Here is a 15,476-nt window from a genome sequence, read left to right on the forward strand (position 1 = left end):
TCAAATCAGATCCCGCAGGATTAGTTCATATTTAGCGCTGCAGTGAGGATACCGTGTAACAGGATTTTCCCTCGCAACACGAGAAAGCTGATTGAAGTCTGCAGGTCAGATAATGAGGCATCTCACTTGGAAATTCTGCTGGATTTCTGGGGCCAGAGGATATCTTCAGGGAAGTGTGTTTATTCTATGGCACAGACACACCAGTGGGTTTGTCCTCCTGCTTTAACTCAATCACAGCCATAACCAACACCATTTCTTTCTGCTAAAGTCCTGAAGCAATGGTATTGAATCAGGATGTTTTCGGGCAAACACTTGAGCATTCAGGGAGCGATTCCCTCCACACACTGCCCTCCAACTCCGTCAGCCACTTGTCTTTCAAAGCCTGGGGTTTGCAATCTCTATCTGCCCCTATGGGACTTGCTAGTACCTCACTACATCCCTGAGTGAGGAGATGCGATAGGTTTTCTCCGTACGCCCCTGAGGCCGCCCACCCTGATGGGTTTCTAAAAGGTACGCCATGGCGCTCTCATTCAGCTATAAACCCTGCCGGGCAACAGCCGCCAGGCACTCCCTGAGAACAGAGGGTGTCAGTGTGAGTGGCACAGGCTGCAGTAGAGATTTCTAGCTGGAGAAAGAGATTCCTGGTCCCAGTCTCTGCCCAGGAGCACGTCGAGCCCAGTCCTTGAGGGGCTGGGAATGCTCGGCTCCTGCTGATGGCAAAGGTGCAGGAGACAGCACGTAATGCATTACACAATAGTGTGTGGGGGGGGGGGGTTGAACAAGGACACACCTCTCTGCTCACAACGGGAATACAGGCCTTAGAACACTCTTGGTTTCACGTAAGAGACCGAACCAAGTAAACTGGCTAAACAGCAATTTATCTCCGAGGGAGGGGCACAGTTAACGCTGCTGGGATTTGAACCAGTAGGTGCCGGGAGCCATTGTGTGCTTCAAACCTGACAGTGAGGCCACTGTGTCTGCCCCTGCACAGCCTCGGGGGGTTCTGCACACACAGACAGGTGTACGGGAGGGGGTGTTTTCCTGGCAGGTAACTAAAGTTTGGCTCTGGGTGTTTTCTGTCAGGACGTGGCATTTGTTTTCAGTGCCCTTTCCGAAATCTCTGAATTCATCACCTGACATTCCCTAGACGGCATCTGTGTGGGGTACCTTAGTTCAAGCCCCATCCCAGGGGCAACTTCCAGGCAAAGACCCCCTGGAGCTGAACAAAAATACATCAGGAATGTCATCAGCATCTTGGGGGATGGATTTTTTATTCTGACCAACAAATTAGGAGCTACAAGACTAAACCCTTTCTTTCTTTCTTTCTTTCTTTCTTTCTTTCTTTCTTTCTTTCTTTCTTTCTTTCTTTCTTTCTTTCTTTCTTTCTTTCAACCCTTTGAAAGGATGTTAATGAGGAACAAAGAATTAAACACAAATAACCACGAAGATAAAGCAGGGCCGTTCTGCTTAGGCATGCTGGGGGAGTGTAAGGGTGGAGTGGAGAATGCGGGAGACACAAGCCAGTGTGGGCATAAGACTAGTCTGTTTCAGGTCAGCTTGGGTACAAGGAACAGAGACATCACAAGTCTCCAGAGATTCGGTTACATGCAAAAACTTTTAACAGCAATGATGGTAAGAACGTGAATGAAATCTGGACAGCCATTATAAATAGGGTTTGGGCCTCAAGAGGCAATATTTTTAAGCCCTACTAAATGTCAGAAGTTGCTTACAGTATTTTTCAATTCTGACACTGTTAGCAAAGTGAACCTGTTTTCCCTTGTTTTGTGCCTAGCAATTAATGCTGTGAGTCTTTGGCTGGTTACTTACATCACCAAGGGGGTGTCAGGCATGAAGAACGACGGGTTTGATTGCATCTGCTTTGTGCATAGGTCCTTGTGAGTCAGCAGTTCTTCATTCAACTACTGGCTCAGAATCCTGCTTCACACCATACATGAAGTGTGTGTGCGCATACGTACACTTCTGTGAGTTCACTTAAATTCTGTGTATGGAATTTTATCTAATAAAAATACGCAAAGCCACAGTGAGGGCTGTCATTTGTACATAAGAGAATGGCTGGCACACAGAACTGGGAGCCAGGAGTCTCCCATCCATTGTTCAATCCAGCTTTGTCCAGTTTACTGGGTTAGGGTCTTTTTGTTCTGTTGGTACAGCGCCGAGCACAATGGGGTCCTGGTCTGTGATGGGGCTGCTAGTTGTTATTGCAATACAAATAATAATAATAATAAAGACACTGTTCCCCTCTCTCCCACTCAATGGATAATGTTTTATTTTAATTAAATTTTAATTCCTATTACAAGAATCAATACGGTAATTCACATAAAAGATACAATATCTACAGCAAAGCATCGCCTACTGGCTAATATTTACTTACCTCACAGGGCTGCTGTGGGAATTAATTAGTGTTTGCAAACTGCTGTTAGATGCTCAGATGAAAGCTGCTATGCAAGTGCAAATTATCCTCACTTATTATAGCAGAGTGAGGGAGAAACAACAGACATGCCCTAACAAGAGAGAAGGGCTAGCTCCTGCCGTGTCCAGGGGAAAATATAATTGAGCCCACTGAGCCAGTTTTAGCTCTACCAGAAATGTGGCCATTCTGCCAGTGACTGCACCAGCACAGAAGGCAGAATCTGGCCCACCGGTGTGTTCGCACACAAACTAAACCAAACCAATAAACTCAGCAACTGCTTCAAATTCAGATGTCAATATATCTAAAGAAACAGAGGCATATCTGAGTTCATTGGGACGATACCATCAGTAACTCCATCCCTTCCTTAGAGTACAGTATGGACCACAACTTGCTGGAACACCTGGCAGATCTCATCACATCTCACAGTGGTCAGGTGTTTTCCAAGCTTTGTGTAGGCCCCTCTTTATAAAATGGATCTCACCTGGGCTTACCAGACTGTCCACAATTATAGCATGATCTCGCTGGTGTTTTAAGGAAAGCTACAGCAAAAGTTGGGTAGAGAATAAATAATAAGAATAAGAATAAAAGGAAACCTGTGAGTTGAGACATTCCTAACTGGCTGGACAGAATAAAAATTATTAACAGAAGGGAGCAGCAAATTTCCTGGTGATACAAATCATTTCCACTAAGAAACCAGCGTTACAAAAGGATCTGGTTAAGACGACTCTTGACAAACATTTTTGTAAGCAAGACCCTGCCGTCCTGAAGAGTTTCTGCATTGCAGCTTGGGCCTTAATGTTATTTTCACATGTATTAGCATTTCCATGTATGCTTCCACATTGCCTTCCTTTGAAGCATTGGCCGCTACTAGGTGGAGGATGCCAGAGCTGATGGTCCAATTTGGTGTCGCAAGACCCATAGCCAAAATCTACAGACTTGGGTGCCAAAGCAAGACATCAAAATCCGTATTTAGGCACCTAAATAAGTGGCCTCATTTTCAGAGGCACTGAGCATTCACTGTCCCACTGACTTCAGTGACAGCTTTGGCCAGAGTTCCTGTGCAGTAAATTGTACTGGAAAATAACAACGCCATTTTAACCACATAGGACACAAGAAAAAACGCTGAGGCTGGTGTCCAGGTCACTTACCCGCTGCTGTCTGCATGTAGCCAGCCAGGGTGCACACTCGTCTCTCACAGAGCCCACTGGGCAGGAATATAGCGATGATCGCCAGCAGGCAGCTGATGGCCAAGAGACCACAGCCTCCAGAACACAGCACTGCACTCGTCTGAAAGGACACACACACAGAGGTGTTAACGGGACAGCGAACATGAAAACAGGCAGCCCCTGAGCCGAGCGCTGCTCATCCACCAGCCCACTTGCTCAGCTCAGAAATCAAGCTGATTTGGGGTAGCGGTGGCATCATGTACCACTGCCTGTCCAATTGTCCTACTGTTTCACATGCATAAACTGCCCTGGGTAACCGGCACGTTCTAGAGTATTGCAGGAGAAGCCATTACTTAACAATGCCTTTCCCATGAGAGGTGGTGGGGTCTGACGCCCGTGGGGGCCTCATGTCCCGTCATGCAAGACTCACAATGCCCAGCTGTACCTTTGGAATCTTAACAGCCCTCCAAATATTTTTTCACCGAATTAGTAGCCAGAGTGCTCACTAATAGAACGGATTTTCTTTTAATCTGACATCCTGTCTCTGGTCTCCCAACAGAGCTTTTAACATTTATTCTGCCCTGAAATTAGAAACAGAGCACTGTCATACTAGGCTTCCCCCATCCCTTCCCTTTCATGTTATGGTGCTTACGTTCACTGTTAAATCTTTAGCCCATGGTTCACCTGTCACTCAGTCCCCTGGGTTATCAGTATTCAGACTACAGTGATAATAGCAAATGTATTACATGCATGACGGGATTATGTAACGAATACAAGTGCCATTAGATGCTTCCGATGCATTTCAGCGCCTCCACTGATAGATAAAATGTACCTAGTTACCGCATCCAGGCCTGAAAGTTCTCTCATTAATACGTACTTCACAGAAGATGCTCTACTGCTGTGAAGTGGGACCTGCTACTAGACTAATTCCATTGGCAGCATTCACCTAAAGAAACGCTAGCCTGTTATTACTCCAGAACATGGGCGGCGTTGCCTCCCCTCGCAGAGCCGTCCCTGCCCCCCAACACCTGTGCTGTGGTGCATGCAACCCCCTCCCGTCTCTGACCAGCTTTCATAAATCTCTCTCTCTCTGTTCTGAAAGTGTATCTAGTTATTTATTATGATCAAATCTGAGCTCAAGCAGTGCAGTTATTATTAAACATTTATATTATGGTAGCATCTGCAGGCCAGCCAGGCCAGGGACCCATTGCACTAGGGGCTGCCCAGACATATAGTAAATGATGGTCCCTGTATGTTTATGGCATACAAACAGAGAAGTCAGAAAAAACATAAAATACTTTTGCTGGAAGTTTGCAAGGTAACACGACTTTATTTCTTAAAATCCAGAACCTTAACACACGAGAGCCCACAACAGAGAGACAAAGCAGGCTGCTCCCTAAGGCAGAGAGGTACAACTCCCCCCCACCTTATCCTAGGTTGGCTCTTTGCAGACTGACTGCTGAAAGACCCAGATCGGATGCTTCCCTACAACGCCCCCCAGCCAGGAAGCAAGTCCAGGAAACCCCTCATACTTACAGTGATAGCTTGTAATTTTCATACTGTATCCTGGGGTAGTCAATAGGTGGACTGCAGGCCAAATCCAGACTGCCAGACTCTTTTGAACGGGATCCAAAAATCTTTTTATTTATTTATTATTATCATTATTGTTATTTTTTAATTTTTTTCTGGAGTCTGGACCTTGACCAGGAAATTTGGACCTTGACAAAAATTAATTGACTACCCCTGCTGTACCCAACACACCCTAAAGAGCTTGCAGCCTAAAAGACAAGACATGGCAGGTGGATGAGAAACAAGAGGGCAGGGTGGAAGATAGCATAACACCATAATAGGCTGTGCACAATTCTTAGCCAATCACAACTCGCCACCCTCCTAGCTGCTCTCAGGGCAGAGCAGGTGGGTGTGCCGCTCACATCTCCAGAGGTTTGCACTGTCCTCTGCCAGATGAGCCTTGCCATTTAATATTACACCTTCAGGGTGCAAGTTGGGACAGCATCTAAAAAGAAAAACCCAGCTAATTCGTGGTGCAAACAGATAGCGCTGGGACGCAGCCATCTAGCTCCCCTCAGCTGTGCTTCCCAGAGTCTGGTATTTAATTCTCAGTCTTTGTAGCTACCTAAGGTGCCATCGCTGTGGTATGTGAGCACTTTGCAATCTGTAATGGATTTCTCCTTGCAGCACCCCTGTGAGGAAGGGAAGTGCTGTTGTCCTCATTTTACTGATGGAGAATTGAGACCCAGAAAGCCTAACGCTCAAATCCACAAAGGCATTTCGGCTTCTATCGTCCATTGAAATCAATGGAAATTAGGAGCCTAAATATCTTTGTGGATCTGGGCCTAAGTGATTTGTCCAAGGTCACGTGGGAAGTCTGTGGCAGAGCCGGGATTTGAATGTGGGTCTCCCCAGTTGTATGTGGACCTGTCACACTGCTGGATTCTCCACTGATCCTGTTTTTATGTTCTCAAAGAGGTATTTTGCCTTGGTTTATCATCGCTACTGCTTTGGTCTCTATCCTCTGTAAAACATCTCTTCCTTCTTCCCCCACTTTTCCTTCATGGGAGAGCATGTCTTGCCAAGGTACAATGACCATGGACCTTCTTTCAAACCAGGCATCTCAACACCCTGCCATGGGAAAATTCTTTCAGTGTCACATCTTTGTGTGATGACATGATGACATCTTAGTGCCAGCCTGTTTCTCCATGTACATCTCCTGTCGGGCTTCACCATTACCCAGAGCACTTGATCAAGTGCTTGATTTCTTCCTCTGTGTATTCAGCAAAACACCAACCTTTGTGATGATCTTTCTTCTGAATGGGAACTTTGGGGAGTTTTTTAAATCACTTTTCCTTTTCCTGGCTAAAACCTTCCCAGCTCCTGTTGGCTGCATTCGTCTGTGAGCAGGAGATCATCTCTGGACCGTAATTCCTTTCTATCCCAGAAAGGTCTCCAGAGGGAAGGTGATAAGTTCCTGTGTGTTAGTAATGTGACTGCTAGAAACTGTGCAAGTGGACAAAAAAATCAACCCAGTGGGCCTTTAAATTCCTGCTAATGGTTTCCTCATCCTAGAACCAAACAGCCTATGTCCCTGCTCTCTGCTGCCTCTAACACCACGCAAAACCAGGTCATCTCTTCATGGCGTTTAACTTGTTCATTAGACTGCGAACATATTTCACGCCCAGCAAACAGCAAACTTCAGAGGCACATCCAGCCTTCGGAAGTTGGAAAGAAAGAGCTCGTAACCCGTCTTCCTGAAGATGTTTAGAAATGAAGTCTTTCAGAGGGGACAGACATCAACCCCTGAGCTTCTTAAAGATCTCACGGGTTTTCCCAGCAGGTGGGCATTAACCCCAATGGCCTGGCCAAATTTCCCTTTGGGTAAGGACATTCTGCCAGCCTGCAATCCCCATGCGTTTTGTACACTCCTTGAAGCAGGGATGGTAATTTACCATCTGTGTATTTGTACAGCCCTTGGCATACTGGGGCTCTGATGACCTGAGTGACTCATTACCACCATACACATGTTCATGTTACATTTCACTTGGAAGCCAGACCCCTATGGAAGCAGATAGGATCGCAACGGATGCAGGCCTGCTCCTTTGAACCCAGAAAACAGCCTGGCTAAAACGTCAGACTAAGCTCTGCCATTGGTCGCTAAGGTGGCGTCAGGCCACCCGCAGGCACAGGAGATGCGGGAGGAGAAAACAGGACGGGATCAGGAACAACTTTGGAAGATAGCCAGACTGGGCCAGGGCCAGGGGATCTCTCCTTTGTTCCCCTCTGGCCTGACTGTGATCCCATGGGACCAGATCTGAGAGCTCCTGGAATCCAGGGGAAACACTTCTCACCCGGCCACATCCCCAGCACTGCCTGAGGCACCACCATCAGGCATCGCTCAGTTCAAAGCGGATCAAAGCAGTGACCTCAAACTGCCCTCCAAGAGGTGGCCGAGTAAGATGAAGGGTACGCCTACACTGCAAAGAAAAACCCGCAGCGCTCCGTCTCAGAGCCCAGGTCAATTGACTCGGGCTGGTGGCCCTCGAGCTGCTAAAAATAAGTGTAGACATTTCTACTCAGGCTGGAGCCTGAGACCCTCCCGCATAACCAGGTTTCAGAGCCCAGGCTCCGCCCTGGGCCCAAATGTCTACACTGGTATTTCTAGCCCTGCAACTCAGGTCAACTGACCTGGGCGCTGAGACTCTGCACTGCAGATCATTTATTGCAATCAGGATATACCCTAAGTGACAACAGTGCCCCCATGACTGGAGCAATCTGGAGACCTGGGTTCTGCCACTGACCAGCCTGGGCAAGACACTTCCCCTCTTGGTGCCTCGATTTCCCCGTTTGTACAATAGTGGCTGGGGACTTCAGGAGTCCAGGGGAGGGTGCCTAACTCTCTTAGGCCCTCAGTGACAATCCCAGCCAGTGATACTCTCTCTCCTCTGTAAAGTGCTTTGAGATCCACAGAGCTGGGTGTTGTTATTAAGGTGGAGAGTGGCTCCGGCTGGACAGGTAGCAGGCAGAAATCAGGTTACTGCAGCTCTCACCTGGCCAGAACACACTCAGGCAAACTGAGAAGAGAAAATGTCAGTGCATCCCGTGGCCGTCAGTGGAAAACGAGGGGGAATAAATCACAGCCGTATGGGCCAGGAGCCACACTGCAAGCCTTTGCTCGGTTGTTGCCTGCGATTGCTCAGCATTCAGCACCACTTGGTATCAGAAGCCAAGGCACGTGTGCGTATTCCAGATGAATTCCTGAAATCCACCCCAGGGTAAGAACAGAGCAATGATTTTAGCTCAGGAGTTTGAACCCAGCATGTAACAGAAAACAAATATGTGATGTGCTCCCTCCAGACAAGAAGCAGCTGTTCCCACGCATGGCAGACAAGAGAAGTGACAGAGCCATTTTCTGCCCCAAGGGCGCTGGAAATGGGAACGCAAATGCCACTGAAGACAGAAAGCAAGAGCTGATTTTGCATGGGTCCTGAGACTGCTTGCACCGAGTGTCAGCCTGTGGCAAAACAGGCAAACAGCAGGGTTATATCGGGGAAGCTGACACACCTTGAAAATGGCAGCTGCAGACACAGCTCAGCCTACGTGGGGCACTGACCTACACAAACAGGAACGGAGACCCACAATAACAAAGAGAGAGATTGTGAGCACAGGCCAGTGCTTGAGAAAGTGTGGGCTTAATTTCTGTAAGGTGTATACAGCTCTCGCTAGCCAAGAGGGAGCAGTCCCGATGCTCGTTCTTTCCTGTAATGAACATTGACTGCAAACATAGGTCCAATAAAAATTCACTGATATTGCAGCTCTACCTTTGGTAGAGACACGGAGACTGCCGTGTCCATCGGACTTGGCTTTTCCCCCCACCATGTCCCTTTGCTCCTACTCTGGGCTGTGTCGAAAGCATCCAAGTCTTGGCTACTCTAGCACTCCCACTGTAGGTACCTGTGACAGGGCCATCCTGCTGGTCCTAAATTTGCCAAGCTAGGTGCAACCCCGGATGTAGCAGAGGATGTGATGTGAGTGATGGTCTTTGTAACGAGAGGTGGTCCCAAAATAAGGATGGCAGGGCTGGGTGGCATAGACTGTTACCCTGGCAGTGCGGATGGGGCTGGTGCATACAGTGTATAACATCAGCTCTGAATCACTGTGTGTGCCGTTTGCCCTGATGACACTTCTGGTTAAAAATGCACCAGTTTCTTTTCATGTTCCAGCTTCTGAGCAACCATGGTTACCATAGAAACAAAACCAATAAAACCCTTCCTTTCATTCCTGCCCCCCAAGAGGTTATAAATCAGGATCCAGAACTAAATAGTCTGTTAAGTTCATGTTAAGATGCAGGACCCACCATCAAGCAACTGCAGGGAAAACAGCAATTGGGTTTGTTCAAGAAATCTTGCGGTACTGTCCAAAAAGCCTAATAAAAATTCCCTTGCCCTCCAGGAACAATGACCCAGGCAGTACAGATTTGACTTGAAAAGCCTGTCACTGCCTTACAGCCCTCGTGATATTTGCAACTGAGATTGCACGTTCGCTTGTTATTTAAGCCAAATGTACCGTCTTCAAGAACAGGTTCCACCCTGCTGGGATAGCAACCAGTTGCAGCAACATGATATTAACTAAATGCAGGAGAGCAGAAATAGGCCTTCTCCTCTTCTACCAAAGGACACACATGTTAGGGTCAGGTTCAGCTAAATGGATGGTGGGGAACTAGTCAAAGCTCTAAAGATTCAGGAGGAAAGTTCTGCTCTTGGAAAGGAGCAAAAAAAGCTACAGCAGCAACGCACTGCTCTCCTCGTCCCTTTGCAATCCACCCCAGAGAGTGATCAGAGTCTCCCTTTGACGTTAACACCTCCCTCCACCAGATCATTTCTATTTGCCTCTCTCCAATCCACTCTGGATTCCTTTCTCCCCCCACCTCCTGAAAGTGACTGACGCGGGCTGCCTTTCATTCCCCAGCGCCTGTGTTCCTTTGTTCATGGGCGTAGCACCACCTCGATAATAAACCTAGGTCCTGGAGGATTAATAAAACATAATATACCCTCTGCTTTGTTCATAGGATGATTTGCACACCAGACTAGTGCTTTCCCCATCTGCAATTACACAGCCGCTGCACTGCTGCTCACTTCACTCCGGGGTCAGCATCCAAGAGGAAATTGTTATTCACAGACACTGTACTAGACCAAACTAGACTGTTGCTTTGCCATTTTTCCACTCGGCTTCTCCCCTTCTCTTTTTTATTTTAAGAAGCAGTCACTAGAGAAGCGTTTCACATTGTGGGGTGTACAGAAGGAGGGAGTGATCTTTGTACACATGGTGAGCCAGTCCCAGAGCACTTACATTTAAATAGGCAAGGTGGCCACATGGCGGAAATAAAGATTAGATTATAAAATCCTTAAACCATAATCTGCATTTGCTGTCCCGGTACGGCTTGGCTGGCAGGGACGGCATAGTCCAAGTGTTCCATTATTGTGGAATTCATTGAGGATTCCTGGCAAGGCCACCAGCCGGCCATAAAGAATTCATTTGCTATTCATGCCCATGTCACGTGAGGTGTTCGTTCGTTCTGTGATACTTTAACACTGGATAAGCTCCCGCTAATGGACACTTGAAATGTTGCCACTGGGGTGCCAACGTTTTACCGGGGCTCACTGTAAAACAGGCACTTGTCAAGGTATCTGTCAGAAATCATAAAAGGAGTCTTTAGCCCCACTGCGCTTTTACAATATAAGCCTTTGGAAGCTCAAACATGGGCTGTTTCCCTACCAGAGTATGTCTCCTTTGATCACACATGCACACGGCTTTGCTATTGTTTTGTGATTGTAGGTTTGCTTATACGCCCTGGGCTGTGAATGCTGGTTTGTTAATGTAGGGCTCCTCACGTACGCTGAGCCGCAGGCAGTGGGTTATTATCATAAATTCATTCCTGGGCATTGAGCTGCACTTACTGGTTTGTTATTGTAGGGTTGCTTTGGAACAGTGGTGTGTTATCGTAGGGTTGATCACGTGCACGACCCATTAATGTAATTATTTTAGGGGGGAAAGAATATTAATCGTGAAGAACAAACAAATAATGGAATGGACTCTGCATCCTCTGCTGAACTGATCCCTCGCCTGTGTAAGTGCTTTGGGTTTGGGCTCAGAGTACAATTTCACCCTGTGTATTGCCAGCAAGGCCTCAACACTGCATCTCACTGGGGCCCCCTGAACCCAGGCTGATGTTCCCAGATCACACCTTCAGGATTCTGTGGGCTTCTCTGATCTCCCCAGGCAGAAACTGCCACCCTTTGGAAAATAAACACGCTGACTGTGGTGTGTGCACATTGCTCCACTTCCTCCTGGAGAACCACAGCATCCGTAATTACCCCTTAAATCCCACCACTGCTGCCAACCATTTAGCTCTGCGCATAACTGTTCCGCTCTGGATCGGGCAGAATGGAGACTGAGTGAGCCCAGAGGTAGCTGGTCTCTGGGCAAGTGGAGGCAATTCCTCCAGGTGCCAGAAGCGACACTCTGGGGGAGAGTTTTAGAGCAGAAGGGAAGAACCATGTAGCTCCCACTTTTCCTTAGGACACTCTGCGTTTGCACCTGGTTCACCGTTTCTGCCCTCTTCCTGCTGCTGCTGCAGCTGCAAACATCCAGCTGAGATCGAATAAGCAGGGAAACACCACCGTGTGTCACAACAGGCGTGCACTGGGGATGAGGGACTGGTTGAGAACGAGAGGCTAAACTGAAGAGAGAACCAAACCCAACCTACTAAGAAGCCAGACTTCCATCCCCACCTCTGATGCCTACAGATTTTCTCCTCCTTCCCCTCATGAATCTAGTCTCCCGTGGCAGGTTTGCAAATCAACGGAGAGCCCTAAACTGCAGCAGAGGATTTCCGCAAGGGTCTGAGACAGGACAGTGAAAGCTTTTCCTCCTGGTGCAAACGGGGAGCAAGACAAACAGACAGGTATCTGGAAAGGGAGAGGAAAGGAGAGGGACTCTTCCCCTGCATCATTCCCATAAGTGCAGGCCACATGGAGTTCTCCCACTGCATTGTCGCTCTCTGTTACTGTTAAAGCCGAGGGACGACACCAAGAAGGTAGAGCCTGCTGTCTCTTGAACTTACAGTGGGAGATGCTGCCTGACCCAGACTGGATCTGAGGTTGGGGCTGCAGCCCAGCTACAAATGTGGCAGGGGGGCGGCCGCGCATTTGGCTGAGACGAGCGCAGAAGCCTGATGGAAACCGACAGAGATGAGGTGTGCGTCGCCATCGCGTCACTTTCGTCTCCAGCCTGAACAATACAACAAAGGGCAGGACAATCCCACAGGCAGACGGCACAAGCGGCGAGGCACCAATAACGTCTCGATAGCTGGCAGCTTTGAGCCCCTTTAAAAGCACTTCAGTGGCAAAGGTTATTCTAAGTAGAAATTACTCCAGGCAGGTAGCTCGGAAAGCCTGTTGGCATTCAGGATAGGCCCTGTCTGCAGAAATCAGCACGTGTCGGAGCTTCGGCAGTGGGGCCCTTGGCAGTTCTTGCAGTCCTTCGGGGGCCTTTGAGGGAGGTTACAATGCCCAGAGACAGTACTCCTGTCTTCCTATGGCCCTTGATTGGCGTCCCCGGATACTGCCCTTTGCCTTTCAGTCAGTGGCATGGGCATCCTCCTGGGCCAGCCAGACACCTGCAGCTGGTGGCCAGGAGCAGGCTTAGGCCTAGGCTGATTGTGGGCCCTGGAGCCCTTCATGGCGGAGAAGAGACAGGACTGGGTTGCCGCGAATGTAAAGGGGACACAGACAGACACCGTGGCTCTCTCTAGCTCCATCACTGACTAAACCCAGCCAGCGCTGCCTAGCATCACCAATTCCTGCCCTGGACCTGGAAGTCAAGGCAGGAGATGCTGGACATGCTCCAGCCACCGCAGAAGGTCTTGCACCATGCACACAGCCCTGACCTGCCAACTCTAATGCCATTCCTGAGCCCCCAGGCAAGCTGCCTCCAGGATTCCTGGGTCTGTAGCACGGGGGGTCATCAGAGGACATGGCGCCTGGGGGGGCAGACAGAGACGGCAGGGAGGATGGTGCTCTGGGTATGTAGCGATGACGGGAGTTGGTCATAGGAAGGGAGCGGGGGCAGGACTAGCTCTGCTGCTGGGTGGTGGGCGCAGCCCTGGAATTTTCAGCAAAGGGGACAGAGGGGTCTTGGGTGATATGAGGAAAATTCCTGCCTGGCCACATGAGTTAGCACCAGGTATGCACGTCCATTATTAATGCTGCAACGAGAATAACAGAGGAGGAGCCCCTGTTTGCAGAGGGCAAGTCTCCGCTGGGCCTTTTCTTCCTGCAGATCTGGACCCCTCCCTGGGTTGGTGGGTCATTGCTAATATTTCAGGGCTCCACCCCACCCCTAAAACCTCACGGGTGCAGCCCTGGAGGCCCCAGTGCGTCGCCAGTCAGATGTGGGAAAGTTAACCAGGCAGGTGCGACAATGTGTGCGGTGGGGGAACAAGAGCTGTCTAAGGCCGATCCCTCTACCCCGGGGGATGAGCCCACCTGGGCAGGGTTAGGCAGCGGAGCAAGAGAGGGGTCCGTGCAGAGGCCACTCTGCCAGGGGGCTGATTTTAGCCACAGCAGCTCATTTATCACCACGTGCCCTGGGTGAGCAATGGAACCTGAGCGGCGCTGGCTCACCGCTGCTGCTCGCTTCTCCCACTGCTGGGCATTTCTCCCCCGGCTGCTGCTTTCCCTCAGAGCCTCACACGCTCCCTGAGCAGGTCCGCTGCAGAACCAGTCAAGCGGACAACCGGTTGGGCACATTAGCTTGTCTGTCTGCGAGCTACCAGGAGCCACTGCTGGGCCCGTGAGGCCTAGGGGTTCAGGCCTCAACAGACACTACGCTGCAACCACCCACTCCTGCTAAGCCTGTCTCCAGCCAAGCAGTCCCCAGTGCACGGCTGGGTGTGAGCTGCTCTGCATAAACATGCCCTGCTGCTGGCGGTATTTATAGCTAGTCCCAACCGCTAGGGAAGCTGTGTTTGAGATCTGGGAGGCCTGACCCTGGGCAGCCCTGGCTGATGTTAGCAGGAGACGAGCTGGGAGAGCAGAGACGCAGCACAGCAGCTTCTTAAATGCACACGTGGGAAGGGTCCCCCCCCTCCTGCCCCGCCCCCAGGTGCTGCACAGTGATTAATAATCCTGCTGGTATTTATAGCTGGGGGCACCGCACAAGCTCTCCAAATGCTACCATGGCAATAGATTATTAATACGCTATGTCAAACCTAGAGCCGACAAGAGGCTGCAGGGCGGGTCTCTGGCAGGGGCTGTCCGACCGCTAACACGCAACGGAAGAAGGGTCTTCGGGCACCATTTGAAAGCAGGAAAGTGGGGAATCCCACCAGAGCAAAGCAGGGCAGGACTGGGGCGGGGGCGGCTGCTGTCATGAAAAGAACAAGTCAAACCCGAGCCTTGTCACAGTGCTGGTTGGCAGAATCAGGGTGTTAGCTACAAAATCCCGCCCAGATTCCAGCCCAGGTCATGCCACAGACTTTCCCTATGGGGGCAGTGAATCTGGGGGTGGCCCTGCTGTTAACCAGAGGTGGCACCCTGTCACTCAGACCCATAGTCCTGCTCAAAGAGAAAAAATTATGGGGGGATTGGTTACCAGCCCCCTGCATTGCACCGGGGGGGAGGGAGGGGTGGTTACCAGCCCCCTGCATTGCACCGGGGGGGAGAGGGGATGGTTACAGCCCCCTGCATTGCACTGGGGGGGGGACGGTTACCAGCCCCCTGCATTGCACCGGGGGGAAAGGGGATGGTTACAGCCCCCTGCATTGCACTGGGGGGGGGATGGTTACAGCCCCCTGCATTGCACTCCACACCCCCACGATGACACTCACGACGGATGACAGGTTTCAGAGTGGTAGCCGAGTCACTACGGATGACATGCTGGTTCAGTCACTGGGAGTTCAGACAGTGCTTTGGGCAGCCTCGTGTCCCTTCCAAGTCCCGGGGAATGGTGCATACGACCCACATACACGAGACAAACATATGATTCACTTGAGCAAGGATAGCTGCTTCGCTCTGATGTCTTTTGAGCTGCTCAGATCCAAAGAGACGAGTGATGCTCAAGGCAGAAAAGAATCCGGGTCAGGAAACATCCATGAACCATGAGGCATTATCTGCTCCTGCACACTTCCCACCCCCAATCGGACTGACTGGGGCTGAGAATGCGTGCATCTCGGTTTGTGTGTGCATCCCACATGCCCCCCAGCCACGTGCTGGAAAGATGCCTCACAATCCAGCAGGGAGCAGTCCGACAGCCTGATGCCTGGAGCTTTTTACTCCTGCTTAGGAGATGCTTTTCACAGATCTTCC

General features: G+C 49.9%; 1 protein-coding gene across 1 annotated transcript in view; it reads right to left on the reverse strand.

Annotated features, from left to right (window-relative positions):
- Positions 1–15,476, reverse strand: part of LOC135890722 (LHFPL tetraspan subfamily member 7 protein-like) — a 153,846-nt gene that overhangs the window by 106,442 nt on the left and 31,928 nt on the right. Inside the window, exon 2 of the mRNA XM_065418122.1 lies at positions 3,580–3,718. Within this exon, the coding sequence (XP_065274194.1) occupies positions 3,580–3,718 (139 nt within the window). The remainder of the gene's footprint in view (positions 1–3,579; positions 3,719–15,476) is intronic.

Source organism: Emys orbicularis, chromosome 17, assembly GCF_028017835.1.
Source record: "Emys orbicularis isolate rEmyOrb1 chromosome 17, rEmyOrb1.hap1, whole genome shotgun sequence".
NCBI lineage: Eukaryota > Metazoa > Chordata > Testudines > Emydidae > Emys > Emys orbicularis.